At 47.8% G+C, this 22,258-nt stretch overlaps 2 protein-coding genes across 3 annotated transcripts in view; both read right to left on the reverse strand.

Moving 5' to 3' along the window:
- Positions 1 to 3,435: 3,435 nt before the first annotated feature.
- Ngrn (neugrin, neurite outgrowth associated) lies at positions 3,436 to 8,139 on the reverse strand. The gene is made up of 3 exons (XM_050153930.1): positions 7,927 to 8,139; positions 7,437 to 7,547; positions 3,436 to 4,333 (listed from the first exon to the last, which is right to left on the reverse strand). The coding sequence occupies exons 1-3, from the start codon at positions 8,088 to 8,090 to the stop codon at positions 3,793 to 3,795; spliced, it is 816 nt and encodes a 271-aa protein (XP_050009887.1). The 5' UTR covers positions 8,091 to 8,139; the 3' UTR covers positions 3,436 to 3,792.
- A 130-nt stretch (positions 8,140 to 8,269) lies between these two features.
- The window catches only part of Ttll13 (tubulin tyrosine ligase like 13), a 16,345-nt gene continuing 2,356 nt past the window's right edge, over positions 8,270 to 22,258 (reverse strand). For both annotated transcript variants that reach the window (XM_050153928.1, XM_050153927.1), the window contains 12 exons: positions 20,561 to 20,679; positions 18,429 to 18,559; positions 17,878 to 18,034; positions 17,345 to 17,488; positions 16,727 to 16,812; positions 16,177 to 16,408; positions 15,397 to 15,581; positions 12,692 to 12,877; positions 10,980 to 11,160; positions 10,508 to 10,687; positions 9,625 to 9,943; positions 8,270 to 9,241 (listed from right to left, as the gene is read on the reverse strand). In XM_050153928.1, the coding sequence (XP_050009885.1) occupies positions 8,982 to 9,241; positions 9,625 to 9,943; positions 10,508 to 10,687; positions 10,980 to 11,160; positions 12,692 to 12,877; positions 15,397 to 15,581; positions 16,177 to 16,408; positions 16,727 to 16,812; positions 17,345 to 17,488; positions 17,878 to 18,034; positions 18,429 to 18,559; positions 20,561 to 20,662 (2,163 nt within the window). In that variant the 5' untranslated portion in view covers positions 20,663 to 20,679 and the 3' untranslated portion in view covers positions 8,270 to 8,981. The remainder of the gene's footprint in view (positions 9,242 to 9,624; positions 9,944 to 10,507; positions 10,688 to 10,979; positions 11,161 to 12,691; positions 12,878 to 15,396; positions 15,582 to 16,176; positions 16,409 to 16,726; positions 16,813 to 17,344; positions 17,489 to 17,877; positions 18,035 to 18,428; positions 18,560 to 20,560; positions 20,680 to 22,258) is intronic.

Raw genomic sequence — 22,258 nt, forward strand, 5'->3', positions numbered from 1 at the left:
CCTCCCAGACCCTGACTCCCTCAGAGCAGGAGCTCATCTGGGACAATGGCCTTGCTTCTCAAAATCAATGACGAGGGGGAAAGAGGCGAAAAGTGGGATTATTCTGGAATAAAAGGTTTAATAAATATATTATGAAGGCCAGGCATGATGACCCATGGTTTTAACTTACCCAGTACTGGGAGGCAGAGGCAGGGTCTTCTGTGAGTTCAAGACCAGCCTCGTCTATGCAGTTGCAGTACAGCTGGTGATAGAGACCCTATCTCTAAATAAATAAAGTTACAGTCAGCTGCAAAAAGGGGAGCGGTCTCAAGCCTCAAGGTTTTGCCTTCTAAACCAGTAGGATGAATTTGAGAAGAGGGTGATGCTAAACTGAGTCCCAAATTGCCTATGGGGAATAGAGGAAAGGAATTTCTCATGCTTAGTTTAAAAACTACCATCTTGCACCAAATCAGCATTCCAGCTACTTTTGCCTGTTCTCTATGCTGGCATCCCTTTCTGCAGAATGGTTTATTAATACGTTTCTTTTTCCCTAGTCGCTTGAATTTGTTATCTTATTCCCCAGAAAGGGTTAAAAGACTTCAAGAACATAACAACAAAATGTACTGTTACTTGATATGAATCCTGTTTGGAAGACAAACCAACTGGGAAAGCCACTTATAAAACAGACTGGGTGGTTCACTCTCCAACGCCATTAAAATAAATGAATTTAAGTGAAGTTTTAAAAAATAAGCATTTTAAAAAGGCCTGAGCTCATACAGTGCTTCAGTTCATTTGTGTTCACCTCTGCCTGACCTCACTGCATCCTCTCTAGGTTGATGTCTGCTGCACTGAGGGACAGAAGTGCCCTGAGATGCCTTCTGGCCCTTGTTTCGTAAAGCAGCGAAGTGTGCAGCCAAATCCATTCTGCTGTGGTCTGCCAACCCAAGCTGTCTAGGCGCCCACTCCTCCAGAGCTGCTTCCTTTCTAGCTCAAGTGAAACCTGAAACTTTTCTTCTTCCAGCACCCACGGCGACTGAGCTCCTAAGTGCAGGCCTCCCTCCTTCGGTGTGGTGTTCTTCATTGTGTCATCGAAGAGGGCGGCCCCAAAACAGGGACCCATGAAGTCTTGTAACCACAGCCCAGTGGATACAGGACTGGAACTGTATTCAACCCCACAGTCCAGTCTCCCAGCCAAGGCTGCTTCCAAACACTTGTGAGACAACAGGACACAGCAGGAAAGATTGCTTTGGAAGTTTATGTCCCTTGGCTGAGATCTGGGTAAGTGAGATGGCAAACCTAAAAGGTGGTGGTGCTTAGAGCCATAAAAGATTCACTGATTGTTAGGAGGTCCTTCAGCCATCTCCTCACTTAACCAATACAGCAGTAGTTAGGAGCTTAGCCAATCTGGTAGTAGTTGGGAACACAGTGATGAATGCATAGGTCTCCTGCCTCCGTGGGGTCGTCATTCAAAATGAGAGAAGGTGATAGCATTAATTTCTCAAATTGCAGGAAATAAGGGCAGGGTCACAGAACATGAAGACAGTTGTGTGGTGGGAGTCTCGTAGTCACTGTTATCTGGAGTGAACATAAAATGTAATAATTGTTTCTCGGTGTATCTAGGTTTCATGACTGATGTTGCTGAAGGTACCTGGACCTTGAAGAAATCATGTAAAGAACAGTGATTATTTTCTATGATTTATAGTTATTTTCCTGAAGGGCTTATTCATCCGTCCATCTTTGGTCACAAGACTATCCAGGCACACCTGGAGGTCTTCTATCGTTGGTTACTGCAACAGTACACAATGTAACTATAGGTCGCAGGTGTGATGGTTTTCTTCAGATAACATGTAGGATAAATCAAAGGGGCTTCTGGCCGGGCGATGGTGGCGCACGCCTTTAATCCCAGCACTCGGGAGGCAGAGGCAGGCGGATCTCTGTAAGTTCGAGGGCAGCCTGGTCTACAGAGCTAGTTCCAGGACAGGCTCCAAAGCCACAGAGAAACCCTGTCTCGAAAAACCAAAAAAAAAAAAAAGGGCTTCTGACATGAGGAACTTGTTGTATCCCAACCACAACCTTTGTGATCAGCTGCCAATAAATATGGTTCTGAACAGAAGTTTTGGGTTCCGTTCTCAGCAACTATTCCACCCTGCTGCCAGAGAGCCTAATTACATTCTGGGGCGACTCTCCTTCTCTGCCGGACCGGCGCAACACAGAACACCTGACAGAGCTGCTTTAGCCTGGGTGACTGGGGAAGCCGCGAGGGAAACAACATCAGAAGCCTGTAGTCCCAGCTCTTCCAAGGCTGGGGGAAGGAACTGCTGTTTCACGCCAGCCTGGGCTAGTAAGAAGATATTTCAAAAACAACGAAGACAGCAGTCAGTGTTATAACTACTTTTATCAACATTTCAGATAGCTAGACTCTAATAAATAGTAATGTCACGTTGGGATGGCCAGGTTTTAAGTGACAACATCACTTATGAGTACCAATTATAGCTGACCAGGTGTTAGAATGAGGCACAAAGGAAACGTGTTACTGAATTCTTGTTGCTGAAGTTCTCATTTCCTACTACAATTTATTTATTTATTTATTTTAGTGTTAACTCCTAAAACAGCCAGAAATTATGCCACATAGTGCTGTATTGCTAGGATTTTAAAAGTGGCTTGGGTTTAGTCCCAGAACTACCATTTACCAGCAGGCATCGTAGGGTCTGTTCATTTGTTCAGGGACCGAGTTCCCTACACACTCCCATCTTTTTTTTTTTTTTTTTTAAAGATTTATTTATTATGTAGACAGTATTCTGTCTGCATATATACCTGCAGACCAGAAGATGGCGCCAGATCTCATTACAGATGGCTGTGAGCCACCATGTGGGTGCTGGGAATTGAACTCAGGACCTCTGGAAGAAAAGCCAGTACCCTCAACCACTGAGCCATCTCTCCAGCCCCCACACTCCCATCTTTAAGAAAAGCCTGGCATCTACTGGACTATCAAATACAGTTTAACTTTAGCATAGTTTGGGGAAATGTGTTAGGGACTCTAAGACTTTAACCTTTGTTTCAAAGCTGCTCTGTTGTTCCCATTCCTAAATGGTTTTCAGAACCCCAGCAATTCAAAATGTCCAAGTTTTGGTTGTCGTGAGAGCTCGTGGCACAGCTCGGCAGATACAAGCACTTGCTGTCAACCTAAGCCATATTTCCAGGACAGGCATGGTGGAAAGAGAAAACACTGCTACAAGTTGTCTCATGACATTTGCACGTGCACTGTGGCACACATACAAAATCTAATTTTAAACTTTATCACTGAGGGGAGTGCTGTGCACAGGAGCCTTTTGTTGGGTGGGATTCTTCTCGTGCCATCTACCAAAATTTAATGACAAAGAATACTTTTCCTTTCCACCTTTTCTAGTCCACCACTCCAAAGTTTACAGGAAAATCCCAATCCACAGAGCACCAAGCAACGAACTGCTACACTTTATTTTGCACATAAGGAAACCAACTGATTAAACTGTGCGAGAACAGTTAGTGATCAAAAAAGAAATGTCAGGAGGCAGGCTTTCCATTTCCTCCCAACACAGTAACAGACATTCATGACATGTAATACTTGTTCTCAACAGAGAGAGCAAGCAGTAAGGATGAATGAGTATTTAGATCCACAGGGTCCAATGGGGCTTACTCCAGAAGTCTGACTCTAGCCAAGTAGCTCCTCCACCCACATTCTAGCCTTAATTTTTCTTCCAAATCGGCAGGAATGCTGGCAACTGCAAATCTACTTGCTCAGCTGTGTGAAGGCATCTCTGAAAGTCAGGCCCAGGCTCAAATTCTGTAGAGAAAGTTCCCATTGCTGTCAAAGAACTCACGTCCCCTCTGTACGACTTTGCTGGTGAAATTCTGGTCACGTGGCTCCCCAGCCTTCAGCTCCCCCGGCTTCTCTACACTTGCCGCTCTGTCACCGTCAGCTCTTCTGGTGGCTTCCGATTCGCTGGTGGTGTGCTTCTCACGCTTTCTCTGATGGCCCGGGGCCGCAGTGGCAGGCAGCAAGCTTTCTCTTTTAGTCCTTTCTTTCTGGCTCTTCTGTGCACCTGCTGTGCTGTGAGTCTGATGTTTAGACGAAACTTCATCCCCTGGAGGCAGCAGGCCAGAAACAGAATGCCCTGCACTGAGTGACTTCAGCTCATCTCCAGAAGCCAGGGCGAAACCAGCTTTTATCAAGACCTTCTGATCCTGCTTCAGTTTCTGCTCCAAAGTGGGAACAAACTTACTTTTTAAAACCCTTCTGATAACATCAGTGCTGACATCAAAGCCTTCTGCCAACCTGGGAACCGACCAGGACTCTGCAAATTCCTCATGTAAATACCTATGGAAAAACAGCAGTTTTTCAGATTGCGAGTAAGTCTCCTATGAGAAGAATTAGAAGTGATAATGCTAGTGACAAATAAGTAAAAGAGTTTGGGGAAGACTGAAGGCAGCCCTTAGACTGTACCAATTAATTCTATACTGTGTGCAAACAGCGAAGTCCAACATAGAGATGATCTAAAAGGTCAGGAGTAAGCCGGAAAAAGACAAAGGAGAAAGCAAAGATACTGCTAGCAGAGCAAGAAGCACGGGAACCATTAACTGCATCAGGAAATAGTTCGGCTGACAGCTTTCTGTCATTTGCAAGATAATGGGCGGTAAAGAACAAGAACAGGAACCTGGCAGGTTTACTTGGTGACCTGTTTTTCCCATTGAAGCTAAAGGACATTTATTGACTACAGGCAAGGACCTGATAGGGAGGAAGCTGGAAGGTTGGTTAAAAGCTATTTCCCAAGTGGCAGAAAAGTCAGGAATGGTGGCACATATCTTTAAATCCCAACACTCCAGAGGCAGAAGCAAGCCCATCTCTATGACCTTGAGGTCAGCCAGGGCTACAGAGACCTTATCTCCAAAGGAAAAAAAGCCTGAGACTATTCCTCCGTGGCAGAGTACTTACCCAGTGTGTTTGAGGCTCTGAAGAGGATTCTCAGAACCTTGGGGATGAGCAATAGTACAGTTTCCTGGGTATCCAGGAGACGTGCAAAGTCTTTACCCAGCTCTACAGTGTTCTCTTTGTTAGAGTCTTTCTCATACAAATGGAAAAGGGTATATAGTCAACACAGGGCTACTTATTACTATTTATTATAATGCAAATATCTTATTTCTAGTAGATATGCTGCATACTACATATACAAAGCTGTTTACTGGAGAGCTCTTCTTATCTTTAATATTTCTTTATTTATTTTGGTTTGGAGATAGGGTTTCTGTTTAGCCCAGGCTGTCCTTGAACTTGTGGAGAGAGCAACCACCCCACTCCTCACTTCCTCCCTGGCTTGGAGAATGCTTTGTAAGGGAAAGAATTTAAACACCTTTAACAGAAGACAGGTAAGATAAACTGTGGCTCACTGTGCACCTACTAAAGACTTAAGTAATACTTTTATTCCCAGGTCAGGAAGGGAAGGTGGTGGTTCTTGGGACTGACCCCAGGGCTTCGTGCCTACTAGATAAATGCTCTGAGCTCCACTCCCGCCCAGGAGCTCACTACTAAAATGGACAAAGCAAAAGTACACAGTGAGTGTAAAAAGAAAAGATTGGAACAGAATTTATAGTATGCAGTTTGTGTTTTAAGAGATGAAAACTTGCTGGATGGTGGTGGCACTCGCCTTTAATCACAGCACCCAGGAGACAGAGGCAGGCGGATCTCTGAGTTCAAGGCCAGCCTAGTCTATAAATTGAGTTCCCAGGACAGCAAGGGCTACACAGAGAAACCCTGTCCTAGGGGAAAAGCAAAACAACACAAACAAATAGAGCAAATAATTCTCAATATGCACCGTGTTATAGGTGGAGCAGAGGGAGGACTAACAGCACCCTTCTGTAATCCCAGGATTGAAGAGAGGGCAGAGATCAAGAGTTTCAAGCCAGACTGAACTACAAAGTGAAGACTGTCTCAAAAAGCAAAGCAAAACCAAGCAGATGAAAAAACAAAAAACTTAGAAAAAGCAAAAAAGAGGGATTTTAAGATGTAATTCAGTTTGTAGCGGTTTGGTTAAGCATGCATGAGGCCCCAGATCCAATCCTGCACACTTCATATAAACAGATGTGGTACACATATGTCATCCCAGCACTTAAGAGAGTCAGGAAGGAAGCATCTCAGCCAAGGAGCACATTCCAGACCAGCCTGGGATAAATAAGACTTTCTCAAATGTTTGTTTTGAGACGAATCTCACTATGCAGTCCTGGCTGCCCTCAAACTCAGAATGTAGGTCACTGGGGCTTTCAGGGAGATCCACCTGCCTCTGTCCCACACCTCCTCCGTAGTGGGATTACAGCTATATGCTGGCCAAATCTAGCTAAAACAGGATCTAAAAAAAAATTGTGTGTATGTTCATCTGTAGAGGGTGCACATGTGTGTCTTGGTGCATGGAGGTCAGAGGGCAATCTCTAATGTTGGTCCTCTGATGCCGTCTATCCTTTTGAGACAGGGTCTCACTGGCCTGCAGTTTACCATGGAGGTGACCAACTGGCCTTGCAGCTCCAGGGATGTGCCTTGTCTCGTCTCTGCTTCCCATTTCTCCAATGCTGGAATTACAATTACAATAGCAGGCATAACGGGAACCAAATTCAGGTCCCCACACTTGCCAGGCAAGCTACCGAGTGAGCTATCGCCCCAGCTCCTAAAAGAGACCTTAATAGATAGAAAGAAAAAAAAAAAAGAAACAAAAAAAATTCTTTTAAGACCCCTTTTAAGCAATAGTGGTGGCTCACACACCATGTAATCCTATAATCCTAGCACTTGGCAGAGGCAGGTGGACTGCCAAGAATTCCAGATTCCAGGCTACCCCAGTCTACAGAGTAGCCCTGTCCCCCCAAAGAGAAAAAAAAAATGCAAGCGAGCTGGCACATACCTGCACTCTCCCACCCACACACAGCACTCAGGAGGATAAGGAGTTCAGGACCGTCCTCGGCTACAGTGTGCTAGAGGCCAGCCTGGGCCGCATGAGACTGTCAAGAAGAAAGTTTCCTTCCAGCCGGGCGGTGGTGGTGCACGCCTTTAATCCCAGCACTCGGGAGGCAGAGGCAGGCGAATGTCTGTGAGTTCGAGACCAGCGTGGTCTACATGAGCTAGTTCCAGGACAGGCTCCAAAGCCACAGAGAAACCCTGTCTCGAGGAAAAAAAAAAAAGTTTCCTTCCAATACTTGTAAATCACAGTTCTCTTCCAAAGACAACGCACATAAACGCGGAAACTTCCTCTGCAAGATCTCAGGAGGACATCGTGTTCTATTCGGATGTTAGGCGTTTGGGCCTCTACAAATACCAACTTTGTTCCAAAACAAAAACCCAAAGCCACCAACCAACCGTCCATAATGGCAGCGCACTTCTGCTGAAAAGTCAACAAAATTAAAATCCTCAAGAAGTGAACCTCATTTTGAAAACAGAATCTTACCGGATCTGCTCTATGGCTTCCCACGTCAGTGTTCTGGGTGGCGCACCGGGAGCCTCCATTTGCCTTCGAATTTTCTGGAATCGTATTGCATTTTTCTGTCGTTTCAGAGTGCTGGGGGAAAGAACCAACGGCAGAAGCCATGCGTGGAAGCAAGATGGGTGTTTAAAGAGCTTCGGACTACAGCACGGAGAGCCCAGCCCCCTTGTTTGCCCACAAAGGCAGCCCGGCCATGTCTGCCAGGTCAAAGCAACTCTCTGTACACCGCCCAGAAATCTAACACCTGATCATAAGCATGCCCAACTCTGAGCGGGAGACGAAACACATCACTAGCGATGGTCCCAGGGGTCCCAGGGGAGCTGACCACTTGCCCCTGCGCCCTCAACAACGGGTGAAAAGAAACTAGAGCCTCTGCGGACGCGGTCGCTGGACGCCCGGAACTGGGGGGCAGGAGGCCTAGCTTCAGGCTGAGGGCCCTCCAAGGAGCCGGTACCTCTCCACCTCCTGGAGCGCCCGCTCCTCCGGCTCCCAGTCGGAATCGGGGTCCGGCTCGCGGCTGAGCGGGCCCGGTCCCGCCACGCCCTGGGTCGCGAACCCACAACGAGCGACAGCAGCCCGGACACGACCGCCGAACCAGAGGCTCAGGGTAAGCGCCATCGCGACCCAAGACAGTCCTCAGCAGCTCGCGACCGGAAGCGAGCGGGCGGGATCGGAAGCAGAATGGAGAACCGGAAGTAGGGCGGGACCGTGAGCCTTCAGTTTACCAAAAGGCGGAGGTTGCCCTTGTACTGCCCAGTTGCCCACCCTTTTCTTATTTTGTTTTTGCGGTGCTGGGGAGCAAAGCCAGGTCCTCGTACATGCTAGGCAAATGGTCTCCTTCGCCATTTAAAAGAAAACCAAACATTTTGAGACTGAACTATCCTAGCCTGAGTTCATCATCATCTTGCCTCAGCTTCCCAAGTAACTGGGATTACAGGGCCGAGCCACCACGCTGGGCTTCCCTACTGTAACTGTGAGAAGAGCTTGCCTCAGACGCGAGGATCGAAAGGAGGTACAGGACGCGCCTGGAAAACGACATAAACTTTAATAAAAAGACGAGTTCATTGCCCAGAGCCACCCCTCTGGCACAGGCTGCCCAGGCCTGCCTGATTCTGCCACTGTGGCAGGAAGGGCGGACCCTCAGCAATCTTCTGATGGTGACTAAACCGTACCTTGGGCTTTTGACTCCACTAGGAAAGGAACTTCTTGTTGCCCAGTGACCTCCAGCCCCAGGGTTCAGACCCACCACTTAGCGAGAAACCCAGCCTAAGGTTTGACGAGCAGAGATGCATTCATGCTGGCCTTAGCTCTTCGTCTTTTTTTTTTTTTTTAACCGATTTCCCCAAAGAATCTTAGAATGTTGAAGAATCCTTGGTGTCTTTGGGCTATGCCTTTTGCCAACAAAGGTCCTGGCCAGAGCTTTTCAAACTGGAACTTGGTGGCAGTCTTTGAATGAGCAATGATTGCAGGCCATTTGCTCTTTTGGTTGCGTGCTGGGCGTCCCTTCTTTTACCTGTGTTGGATGATGTTGAGGAGTGGGCTGGAATGCTGCAGCACAGGCGCAGAGGCGGGGCAAAGGGTGATATCCCCAGCCTTGGCTCCTCTGTGTTCAGAGTTTACCATGGAGGGCAACGTGCAGCATTCGGTCCATGAGTCACTTTGCTGTCTGTCGGGCTGGAGAAGGCAGCCCTGCTTTGGGGTTAAAGTGGGTGGCACTGATCCTGGCAGGGCTCGGTTTATGGCTTCTAGCCTTCTGCTGGCTTGGCCTTCTGCGGTAGAAACATGGATTCCCCACTAAGTTGGGGTACTCATGGAAGAGATGTTCTCACCTCTTTCCCAACTGTGGTCCAATTACACAGAAGAATGGCATCCCATGCTTCCCTCCAGCATCTTTACCACACTGTATTTTAATTAGTCTGTTTACGCGTCCATTTCCCTGTCAACCTCTGTCGAGGACTGACTGGGGCTGTTTCTGCTCTGTCTATCACCAGGGTCACTAGATAGCAGCAAGTAGATAAGCGGGTCCACCGCCTTCCCCCATTGCTACACTACCAGGCGTGCCACTTTTTGTCTTGGAAGCATCCCAGCTGTAATATTCGCTACTGGGAATTCACACCAGTCAAAGTGACCAAAGCTAGTTTTGTATACTTACGGCTAGTGAGCCTGACTCTAGAGCTGGAAAAATACTGCCTCCCAGATTTCTTCATTGACAATGAACAGGCGCCAATGGTTGCTGGATCTCTTATCCAGTTGACGCTCTTGGGCTGCAGATGGTACCGAGAATGCTGTGCAATTGCGGGAGTCATGCTTGACAGTGGCCCTAAGATCCTGGGGATCAATTCATGGGGCCGAAGTGGTTGCAAGAAATGAGGAGGGACCTGTTCTGTGGCAGCCCCTCTCAGGAACACCAATGGGACCAAATTCACAGGTTGCAGTTCCTGACTGCCCAGCCCGTCCTGGTGAAATCTAGGCTAGAGGAGAAGAGCAGCCCCTTACCATATTTCTTGCGAGGCTGGGTAGAATGTTGGAAGAAATACGTAACTAAAACATAGAACAATCTCTTCTAGGCCACAGCCACTGTTTAACTAGTTATTCTTTTGGGGTTCAACAAAAACAGAGGGGCCAACAGGTTTGTTACTAGCCCAGGGAATAGTGAAAACGGCAGCTGTTTTGTTGGCCCAAGACTGTTTACTTAGCTCCCATAGAGCCAGGGCATTGGCAGTGCTAGGGCGATTACACAGAAGCCACTGGGCATGTGGTAGTCTTCTTATTTGTCAGTCAGAAGTTGCGGGTTACTATGAAATAGGGATAGAGCACATCTTTTGCCATTGAGAAAGTTGGGAGCTGCACTTTGCTGGGTGGCAATACCAAACCCAAGGGGGCCTGGCAACAGCCATTATGGGACCAACAGACCCTCTCCCAGGCTCCAGTGATAGTTACCATCACATAAACCTCCTTTGGTGTAACCACCACCACGTGTTGGTGTCACAGCCCTTGTTCCCTGGCTTTGTGAGAGGCTTCGCAGGGACCCTCACCCGATACTCATGAAGCTTTCTGTGGCCCTGGTGGCTGGGGTACAGCATGCGGGTGAGCTGCTCTACAATACCCAGGCTTCGGATAAGATTCTCTCTTTGTAACAGGAGCTTCATCCGCTCAAGCTCTTCCTCTTCCACAATGTCCTGAGGCTGCATGGAGTCCATGTGTACTGGGATCAGCTACGAGGCACAGGAGAGATACAGGATGTCCAAGATGAGGCTCACACCGTCAGCAAGGATGGCTGCAGGACCCCTGCCCCGCTCTACTTCTTTCCCTCCCCAGACCCTACTGTAATGTAAGGTTCCCTTAGCTGTCCATCCTCTCCCCTTCTGTTCCAAAGGATCAGATTCAATTTACTAGTTAGAGACTCATCTCTCTCAAGCAAGGAGAGGAGAGGACAGCGGGGAGTCCCTTCTCTAGTGGTCCCAATTGAGTTTCGTGTGAAAAGATAAGAGCCACAGCCCCTGACACCTCTTTCTCCCGGTTCCGGTTCCTATAAGCCAAGTTGGTGATAAGGCTCCGTGCTCCTGTTCTTGATCGGCTTTTCTCCCCAGCTGATTCACCCTGGTTCTGGTCCTTGTTTTCCTTTCGCTTTTTGGTGCCTGGGTTCTCCTGCTGTTCCTGCTTTTGACGAATCTCTTCCAATTGCTGCCTGACAAGACACAGCAGTTTCAGACACTGGAGAAAGAAAGTGTGGGGAGAAGGGGGTGCGAGAAGGAAAGCAGGATGGGCTAATACAAGGAAATTGTGTTGTTGGAACTGATGAGAGAGAGTCCAGGAATCGCGCTAAAGGAAAGACTCGTTAAGAGTCTGTTGGTGAGCTGGGAGGACAGCTCTGGCAGTCAAGTCCTTGACCTGAATTCAGGCCTTCTAACCTGTGTAAAACAACAACAACAACAAAAAACAGTCAGGGCTGGGAAGTGGTGGTAGTGGTGCACGCCTTACATCCTCACACTCTGGAGGCAGAGCAAGTTGACCTCTGTGAGTTCAAGGCCAGCCTGGTCTACAGAGTGAGTTCCCGGACAGCCAAGGCTACACAGAGAAACGTTGTCATGGAAAAAAAAAAAAAAAGTTAGGAAGTTAGGTGTGGTAGCACACACTCCTCGGCACTGCACAGGCAAAAGTAGGCAGGTCCCTGGGATTCTTGCTGGCCAACTAGCCTAGCCTACTTAGTGAGTTTCAGACCAATGAGAGACTCAAAAACTAAAGTGGGTCAGACACTGTGGTACGCCCTTTTAGTCCCAGCATTTGGGAAGCACAGGCAGGCAGAACTCTATGCGTTTGGGGCCAGCCTCATCTATATAGCAAGTTGCTGGTCAATCAAAACTATATATCGAGACCCAGTTTCACAAACACAAAACTTATGTCCGGTGGTGGTGGCGCACACCTTTAATTCCAGCAGTCAGGAGGCAGAGGCAGGAGGATCTATGCAAGTTTGTGGCCTGCCTGGTCTACAGAGAGAGTGCCAGAATAGGCTCCAGAGCTACACAGAGAAACCCTGTCACATGAGAAAAACAACAACATAATAATAATAATAATAATAATAATAATAATAATAATAATAAGAAGAAGAAGAAGAAGAAGAAGAAGAAGAAGAAGAAGAAGAAGAAGAAGAAGAAGAAGAAGAAGAAGAAGAAGAAGAAGAAGAAAAAGAAGAAGAAGAAGAAAGAATAAAAACAAAGTGGGACTGGCAGGATGGCTCGGCTGGTTGGCAAAGGTGCTTACCACCAACCACCAAACCTGACCACCTGAATTGTGGTGCTGGAAGCCACATGCTCGAAGGAGACAACTGACCCCTGAAAGTTCACTTCACTTCCACATGTGCACCATGGTATACGTACACACGCACATGTACACATGTCCATACGTACATACAAAAATAAGTAAATGTGATCTTTACATATGTAAAGACACACCAACAAGATGAACAGCGAGGGACAACATCCAAGGTTGTCCTCTGGCCTCTACATGCATGTATGTGCATACACACACATCATACATTCAAGTGAAGGCATGTATGTATGTGCCTGGATGCGGAGAAAGCCTGTTAGAATTCTTTGCTCTATTTCTCCTTTCTCAAGTATGTGCTTGAGAAAGTATGTGCTCTTTCCCTGCTGGGGAGCAGTTTAACTTCAGGATTTGCACCCAACCCACCTGTACAAAGGAAAATGCAGCCAAGGTACCTGGCACACTCCTCTCTGGCCTTGGAGGCAGCAGTCTCCTGGAAGAGAGAGCCATTGTGCTTGAAGAAGGGTGCATATTTCTCTGAGTCAGGCCCAGGGTAGATCCGCCGGTAGCCCCCTAGGTGGGAATCTTCATATCGTTCCTGGTCCTGCATGGCAGCCTGGGATGACTCAATCTGTTCTCGCCTATAGGAACCAAGCTCAGGGAAGTCAGAGAAGGGCTGTGAAAATGCCCCGGAGAGAGAAGAATATTGGCTCAGGCTTTCAAAACCTCCTACTGCTGCCTGGTCTCCCTGAGACCCCTGCTTGTGTAGGGAAGGATCTAAGCTCATGGCCAGCCCCACCATGTACGTAATCGTCAAATTAGGTCTGGTTTCCAGAATTCTGATTCTCATCCTAAGTACAGAGTGATCTATTCATAAGCAAACAATCTAGTTACCACAGTCTTTCGGGTTCCTAATTGTAAGAGTAATACCCATTTGTCACAGAAAATGTAAAAAAATAAAAAAGATTAAACTAGATGTGCTGCGGGTTTATAATCCTAACACTGGGAAGGCAGAGGCAGGAGGAGCTAGAGTTCAAATCCAGCCTCAGCTCCTTAGTGAGATCAAGGCCAGCTAGCCGGCCTCATGCTTATATCGGGAGGCACACACTCCATTCCTAGACAGTGAAAAAGAAAAAAACTTGTGTTTTTAACATTTGTTTGATTCATTTGCTTGAGACAAGATCTTGTTAAGTGCCTCAAGCCAGCCTTGATCTTGTAACCCTCCTGATGCTCCCTCCTGAAGTGCTGGGAGTGTCCTCTACCATGACACCAGGATTCTTTTGTTTCTTTAGTACAGTATTTTCCACACATTTTCCCACTAAAGACATGATCCATTCAGATGTGCCCCCCCAATCTTTTGGGATTCTTTGGGGTGCTCACAATTATCCCTCACCCCCGTTCACCACCAAACATTTGAGCACCTGCTATGCACTTAAGGCTATTTCAAGGAATCAAATACACTTTGCCGGGGCTGGAGAGATGGCTCAGTGCTTAAGAGTACTGATTGCTCTTTCAGAGGACCGGGGTTCGATTCCCAGCACCCACATGGCAGCTCACAACTGTCTGAAAATGCAGTTCCACGAGATCTGACACCTTCACACCAACGAACATAATAAAGTTAAATAAATCATTTTAAAAAAAAACAAATACACTTTGCCTCTGTACATCAAAATGCAAACAGAGAAAAACAATGGTATTCTCCAGATTAATTCAATTCAATTTTATGTCTCATGAACAAAAATACAATTTCAGTATTAGTAACCAGTTGTCATGTTTGTAACCTATTTTATAGTGAAGATAATGGGTGACAAAGAATAAATCTACTAAACAACTGAACTGTTCCTGTGTGTCATTATTACAGGGACTCTCAGGAATCGGTCTCTAGATGAGCTTGAGAGAAAGCAAACCAGTTCCCCCGCAAGGTTCGGTCACATCGTGGAGGAGGGGATGGAAAGAGCATGAAGCTAGAGGTGAGGACACAGACAACACAAATCAGACTCAGTGGGTTATTAAAAAAAAGAAGTTCAGAGGGTAAATCTGGGAGGGGTTAGGGGTTGCAGTGGGGGGATGGATTTGATCAAAATATATTGTATGCATCTATGAAACTCTGAAGAATAAATAAAAATAGTAAAAAAAAAAAAACCCAAACATCTGGGAGTTATGGTGAATCATTAGTTCAAGGCCTACCTGGGCTACTGTATATAGCAAGAACATGTGTCAAAAAATAAGTAACAGAACCAAACAGCCCCAACCAGCTAATCATACTACATACAGTTCCCTACAAGCCTAGTGAAGAAAGCTACAAAGTGTCACTTATTTAACACTCTGGGTTGACAAGGAGGAAATAGTTTGTATAAACACATTTAATTTTTTTTAATATTTATTGTTACGTGTAAGGATGTTTTACCTGCCTGTATGACTGTGCACCGTGTATGTGCAGTGCCCACAGAGGAGGGGGTCAGAGCCTTTAGGACTGGAGTTACAGATGATTTCAATCTACCATCTGGGTGCTGGGAGTTGAACTCAGGTCCTTTGGAATGGCAGTCAGAGAGCTTCTTAACCGCTGAGCCATCTCTCCAGCCCCACATTAGACTTTGAAATGCTTGTACAAGTATGAACAATATAATAGTGGCATGGGTCAGCTGAAAACCATTTGCTGCAGGAAAGGGGTATGAAAAAGACCACTCCATGTATTTTTTAAAATATGTCTCTACAATATGTAGTGTAGTATCTATGCAAAAAAAAAATTTTTTTAAAGCTAATCGGCTCCTTATGGACTTCTCCCTTTCTCAAGAAAGTAATAATAAAGAAGCTAAGTTGCACAGCTAAACGCCTACCAGGACCCGCGAGGTAGCTCAGTGGGTAATCACTAATGAGAAGCCTAAGGACCCGAGTTCAAGTCCCATAACCCAACATGGTGGAAGGAAAGAACCAACTACCATATGTTGTCCTCTGACCACAGGTCTGGCGTGGCACAGTGGAGAAACACACACACAAAATAAGCACATACTATATTAATTTAAAGATAAACCGGACACGGGGGCACACACCTTTAATCCCAGCAACTGGGAGTTTGAAACCAACCTGGTCTGCACATCAAGCTCCAGGCCAGGCAGAGACCTGTCTGAAATAAACAAATATCTATCGGGTACGGGCACACCTGGCTTCTCGTGACTGTTGGTGACACTGGAAAAGCCGCTCCTTGACTCGTCGCTTGTCTTCTTCAATCACCTTCTTCTTGTCGCAGCCCCGGAGGTTGACAAGGTTCATAGCATCACAGAGAAGTGCATCTTTCACCTCTCGGTCCAGGCGGGAGTCTGTGGTGAAGCTTGGGGAGTGGTTGACCTGCCGAGAGGAGTCCTTATTGCCCCTTTCCCGGACCACCGAGTAGGTGGCGGTCTCTCACAGGTCTAACTGGGGGACTGGGGAGACACAGCTCCCTCCTGTGGCCTGAGCTAACCACTAAGGTGCGGCCTGACCCTACTACGGGCTAGGAAGAGAAAACCATACAACTGGACTCCAGACACAGGGTCCTGAAGGGCAAGACTCACTAAACCAACTGGATAATCCTGACTATGGATTGCTGTGTTTGCTTGCTTGCTTTTTTTCCCTTGGGTTTTTAAGACTGTATTTCACTGAATCCAGGCTAGCCTCAGATTCACTATGTAGCCAAGACTCATTCTGAAATCCTCCTCCTCCTTCCTCTACTTCTCAAGATCCAAGATTATAGGCATGTACCACCATGCCCAGTCTGAATTACTATTGTCGAGGTCAGAGGCCACCAGTGTTTGTCTCAGCAAATGGTAGAAGTCATGCTTTCTGGTTCGTGCCCACCCTGAGACTTCTGCCTCCCCAGCCTCCTATTCTACCATGTCAGTGCACTCCTTCCCGGGTGAGGCCTCTGACTCTGGCTTTGGCAAGTCAAGGAGAGAAATCTTACCTCGAGAAGCCAGGGCTTGAGCTTGTGGTCCAGTAAGATGTCAAAACCCAGGATCTCAAAGCAGGCACATGTACCTCCACACAGATATTGGGGGAAACAGGTTCGGTAGTTGTGGCGAAGAACAGAGTGGGCTGAGATGATAGTTTTGATGATGATGTCCTCGATGTCCCCCCACAGCTCTCGGGGGTCATAGCTGTGCTCTCGCAGCCAGGCATTGAGTGTCGACAGCTTCCTATGAGGCCCAGTGCTCAGAGGAAGACCAAGCTCCATGCCAGCAGGGCCTGGCTGCAGGCAGGCACGAGGCTCCCTGGCGTTAACCCCAATTCCATGTCTGGGACCCTGGGCTTCAAAGGGTTGCTAGCAGCTGGGGGCGAGGATTAGTTATCAGGGCTGCAGGTTGCTGAGTCTGTGCCTAGAGCTCAGACGCAGAACTAGGGACTTAAAAAGCAGAGACTCCTAAGAAATCAGCTCCCCAAGAGCCAGCTTCCGTGGGCTCCTAACACTGTGGGACTAAAGGCAGAGGAAACAAGGGAAACAGAATAGGGGATACCTCTTACTGCCCACAGCATCGTCTCGGACAAAGTTCTCGTTGTGTTTATTGATGGCGTAGTTGGTCAGGTGCATGCAGATATCCTCCTGCGAAGTGAATGGCCCTGGATCTGCTCACACTGCCTCCGTGCGGCCTCTCCCGCCCTTTGATGCTTCTTATTCTCTACTGCTCTGCCCCAAGACTGCTCATCTCCTGGCTCTCTTTACCAGGGACTGTCCTGTATGATCCTGGGAAAGAGGCTGTGCTGGGTAACTTCAGAAAGAACCTTTCGGCCAGGGGGTGGTGGCGCGCCCCTTTAATCCCAGCACTGGGGAGGCAGAGGCAGGAGGATCTCTTGTGAGTTCAAGGCCAGCCTGGTCTACAGAGCGAGTTCCAGGACAGGCTCTAAAACTATACAGAGAAGCTCTGTCTTGAAAAACAAAAACAGAAAACAAAAAACAAAAAAGAATAACTTTTCCTCAGCCGCCACCCAACAAGAGCTCCCCCAGGTGCTATGGCTCTCACTGGCTTCCTTCCTTGGTCTTGGCTGCCAATGGCACACTTTTCTACCATGCTTGTCCCTAGAACCAAGGCACTCATGGCAACAGAAGAGAAGAGGGTACCACCCTGCCTCCTCACCAGGTTGTTATGGCTAGGTTCCACATACGGCATGGTGGCAAAACGGGCCAGGCCTTCCTCATACATGAAGATCCGGAGAGGGTCACAGGAAGTGATCAGAACATAGATTCGCATGTCAAACTTGAAGCCATCAATGAGGAAGGGCTAAGAGCGTGCAAACCCAGAGGGGAGACTAATGAACTTCTGAAGTGCTTGTCACATGCAATATATGGTTATTACAGGTGCTTCCAACACGTAACACACTGAGTCCTCACAATAATCAGATAAAGTAGTTACTGTTGCTATTCTCACTCAACAGTGAGGGAACAGCACCATGGAAAGGGCCAGATAACTGCTCAAGATCCGATGTTTGGGAATTGGGGAAGCTGTGAGTCAAATCCAGGCTAGCTAGCTCTGAACAATGGCTCTAGTCTGTAAGATAACAAGGGCAGCAGAGAGGGCAGGAGCCTAGGCTTGACTTCTGCCCTGATGTACAAGGGATGAGGCATGCTAGTGTAGGGGGAAAGGCCTGGGGGTTCCGAGGTGGCCTTCACCTTGGTGATGTACTGCTGGCAGATCATATGCTCTCCTGGCTTGATTTCCTTGGGGGTTCTGGTGATAAAGATGCCACGGCCCTGACAGCCGCTATCTGGCTTGCAGATATAAGTGCGGGTTTTCCGCTGACGACCGTAGGCCTGGAAGTCCCCATAGCTACATGCAGAGAGAGGCCGGTCAAAGGGTTTCTGTGCATCTTGTCTGTCCTGGACCCCCATGGCCATCTCTTCTTGTTATCTATTTCCAGGCTCTTCTTGGAGCACTTAGACTTGGGCCCACTTTTGCTTTGGTGAACTGAAACTTTCTTTTTTTTGAGATAGTCTCTCTTTGTAGCCCTGGCTAGCCTGTACTGGCTAAGTAGACCAGGCTCGACTCAAACACTGAAATCCACCTGCCTCTCTCACCCGAGCACTGGGATTAAAGGTGTGCACCACCACTCCCAGTCAGCTGAGTCTGTCTTGGTCCAGTTCCAACCCTCTTAAACACGGCTGGGTCATAAGACCACAGAGAGGGACTCCTTACCCTGCCCCCAGGGTCTCGGCTCACTCACTCTGCAGGGAGACACCAGGTTCGCGGGAAGATGTTGTACTCGGTTGGATAGAGCTTCTGCATGCGGTTGAGGTTCCGAGCCAGCAGATCTTTGCGGCAGATCTCCGTCATGCCAGGGAAGTGGTTGATTTTCTGAAACAGAGTCAGTGGGTTATACTGCCCCCGCGTGGCAGCTCCTGGGACCTGGACATCCCACGAAGCCATAGAAAGATTGGGAAGGAAAGGAATAAGTCCCAGTGGAGGGAAGCATTGTATTTAGACAGTAAGGGTGAAACAGGAAGCTTCCATTAAGGCAGGCTGGAAGTCACTCCATGTCTCCCCCCAGTACATGTCTACATCAAGGCTGAGAAAAGCAGAACTGCTGGACACGGGTGGACTAGCCAGGACCTTTGTGCCCTCCGGTCACCTCCTCTCTCAGTCCTGTCTGGAGATAAGGCTCCGTGATGGGGCCTTTGAGTAGTGGGCATGAGGTCCTAGGTTCAGTCTCCAGCAATACACACACACACACACACACACTGGCGTTTTAATAGAAGAATAACGGATGATACGTGATAGCACAAAGAAATAAGGAAACATTTCCTTGAAGACTTGAAAACACCAAGGAGAAAAGGAACTAAGAAGACGATATGGAATGCACGCCACAGCACCCGGAGAACACAGCACGGATGGGGTTGTCTGCTGCAGGCCCTAAGCTGTTCTGCTCTGCAGGGATGGAAGGCGGAAGCAAAAGACAGGTGGAGCGCATTCAACTGGCGTCCTCAGTCACTAGCTATGCTGACTCTGTGTTCTGAGCCTTCCTGTCCTCTTTTTAACAAACTGCTACCTGCCACTCAGGGAGGTTGAAGAAGCAATATAAAAACGCCTCGCAGTATCTGACCAATACATAGGAGTCCTCTGTGAGAGTGATTACTGTTAATCCGCCATCTTCATCTGACAGCTGCACCCTGTAGTTGTGGCTTCTCCAAAACCCACAGTTCCTCTCTTCTGCTTCCTTCCTTAAGACTAGGTTGGGATAAGTTCCAGTGTCCTTCTGGAGTCCCTTTAAGAAGCCCACAGATCCTTTGTAATGAGTCATGTGCCGTATAACCACATTTCAGATAAAGACAGACTTGAGACCCGATGGTGCTCCTAGAGAACCCCATCATCTAGCGACTGGGTGGACATCTGTCGACTGCACTCACAATGTTCCCACGATGAAATTGCCTCCCAACCCGTTCCTTGCAAGAGTCCTCATCCCTAAGCTGCACACGACTTCTCCAGACATGATGAAACCCTGTCTTCTTGTTGTTGCTGCTGAGCCAGGGTCTTGATATATAACCCAAGGTGTATGGCCTCAAATACCTCATCCTCTTGACTAGCTGCAGACTGCTAGGATTACAGACAGTCCTGTGCCACCATACCACGCCCAGCCCCATGCGTACAGTTGCTGGCTGGCTCTCTCTCCTGGCCCCCTTCTCGGTCGGGAGTGTGTGTGTGTTTTTCTTTTCTTTTTCTTTTTTTCTTTTAAGACTGGATTGTACGTAGGCTGGCCTTGAGCTCCTCCTTGAGCCTTGTTTCCACCTCCCAAGGGCTGGGACCACTGGTGTCTATCACCGCACTTGGCTCTTCCATGCTACCTGTCACCCACACTTGGCTCTTCCACGCTACCTGTCACCTACGCTTGGCTCTTCCACGCTCTCTTGGTAGATGTGTGACGCTAAGCTGCTTAGATACGAAACCATCCATCTGACCTAACCATTATCCCCCTCCCCGCCTTTTCTTTTTAGATCCTGGAAATCAAACTCAGTGCCTTCTGCACACCACAGAGCACTGAGGTACATCCCTAGGCTTCTGCTCTTAGCCCTGAAGCAGCTTTCAAGATGGGCACCCCCGCTCTCAGTGAGGCGGGCAGCCTTGTCAGATGCTACCAGTCAGAACAAGCAATGTGACAGGGATGGGCCCACCCACAGCCTACTTCAGGTAACAGAAGCTCCAGAGAGCCAAGAAAAGAATAATTTTATTGGAGCTGAAGACCTGGGGGTGGCCTCCCTGTCTGTATAAGTAAGGTGCAGCAATGGGAGGAGAAAGTCTCCCAGTGCCAGGGTGGACGGGGTGGGAATGCTCATTTTGGATGCTGGGCCAGGACATTGGTACCTGAAACCTCTTCATGTCCATGACTCGTTCCAGTGAGACAGAGCAGTCTGTCCAGTACACAGTCCACTCTTCATCCTCCCCCACTTCCTTCAGGCCACACATTTGGGCTGCCCGGCGCACTGTAGAGACAGGGAGATCAATGCTGCCAGCCTGGGTACCAGCCGTGAGCCCTGGAACTCTAGCTGGGCTGAAGAAGGAACAGACCTGACCAAAGAGCAGATTGTAAAGGCATGTGGTTCTTACCCCAGCATCTTAGTTACCAGGCTGCAATCACAAGTTCACGAGGCTAGCAGAGAAAACATGAGCCAGACCTCTGCTGCTCTGGGTCAGGACTGTGTGGATATACAGCTGACCCGAGGTTGGATGGAGCACACTGGCACCTAAGACTCTGAGTGGCTCTTTGTACAGATGTCAGAAGAGGAGAGCGATGAAAACCCTGACCTAGCTGGGTTATTACTTTTGATTGTTAAGCCCCCTGAGAGCCTCTCAAGGGAAAAACGCGGTTTTTATTATTGTGGTGTTGGAGATTAAACCTAGGACTTTTTTTGTTGTTTTGTTTTTTGAGATGAGGTTTCTTTGTAGCTTTAGAGCCTGTCCTGGAACTTGCTTTATAGACCATGCTGACCTCGAACTCAAAAACGATCTGCCTGCTTCTGCCTCCTGAGTGCTGGGATTAAAGGCGTGTGCCACCACCGCCTCACAAACCTAGGACTTTCTGCATGGTAGGCAGGTCCTTTGCCATTGAGCTATGTTCTCAACTTTCAAAAGCTGCTGGGTTTTTTTTTGTTGTTGTTGTTCTTTTTGTTAAGATATCCATTATTTTGCTGGGCAGTGGTGGCACACACCTTTAATCCCAGCACTCAGGAGGCAGAGGCAGGCAGATATCTGGGAGTTCGAGGCCAGTCTGGTCTACAGAGCAAGTTCCAGGACAACCAGGCTACACAGAGAAACCCTGTCTCGAAAACAAAACAAAACAACAACAAAAAAGATTTTTGTTGTTTTTAATCACGTGTATGTGTGTGGGCACATGTGGGTCAGGTCATGCATGTGAAGGTTGGAAGCTGATTAGCAAGGGTCTCCCTCTGCCATGTGGGTCCCCAGGGACTGAACTTGGGTTGCCAGCCGTATGGACAAGTGCATGTATGTATAAGAGCTCTCTCTCCAGCCCCAAAAGCAGCTTTAACTTTTCTTTATGCTCCTTATTTGAAGGGTAGAACAATGTGACATTTTGTCAGATTTTTTTTTTTTTTGCTGGTTATGTAACCAAGGATAACCTTGGACTTCTGATCCATTTGACTCTATCTTCCAAATGCTGGGATTATAAGCATAAGCTACCAGGACCAGTTTAATGGGGTGTTGAGGATCAAACCCAAGGCTTCATGCATGCTAGACAAGTATTCTACTAATGAGCTATATTCTTAGCAACCTTTTTATTTTAGTTTTTATTTGGGGGAGGGCAGGGTTTCACTATGTAGCCTTTGCTGTCACTTGCTATGTATGTCAGACTGGCCTAGAATTCAGAGATCTGCCAGCCTCTGATCCCCAAGTGCCTGGCTTGTGGGTTTTTTTTTTAAATAATTTTTTTTCATAAGTGGCTGGAGAGACAGCCGTGGGTGCTGGGAACCGAACTCTTTATATTTATGGTTGTGAGCCTAGCCTTTAACGGCTGAGCCATCTTTCCAGCCCTAAATATATATA

This window comes from Alexandromys fortis, unplaced genomic scaffold (genome assembly GCF_014885135.2).
Source record: "Alexandromys fortis isolate MF-2015 unplaced genomic scaffold, M_Fortis_MF-2015_v1.1 scaffold_86, whole genome shotgun sequence".
Lineage (NCBI taxonomy): Eukaryota > Metazoa > Chordata > Mammalia > Rodentia > Cricetidae > Alexandromys > Alexandromys fortis.

Excerpts from the sequence above, each read along its gene's own strand:
- Ngrn (XM_050153930.1), bottom strand. The coding sequence starts at position 8,090 with ATGGCGCTTACCCTGAGCCTCTGGTTCGGCGGTCGTGTCCGGGCTGCT. Across the intron at positions 7,548-7,926 it reads GCGCTCCAGGAGGTGGAGAG|CACTCTGAAACGACAGAAAA; the intron begins GTACCGGCTCCT and ends TCTTTCCCCCAG. Across the intron at positions 4,334-7,436 it reads GAAGCCATAGAGCAGATCCG|GTATTTACATGAGGAATTTG; the intron begins GTAAGATTCTGT and ends GTTTTTCCATAG.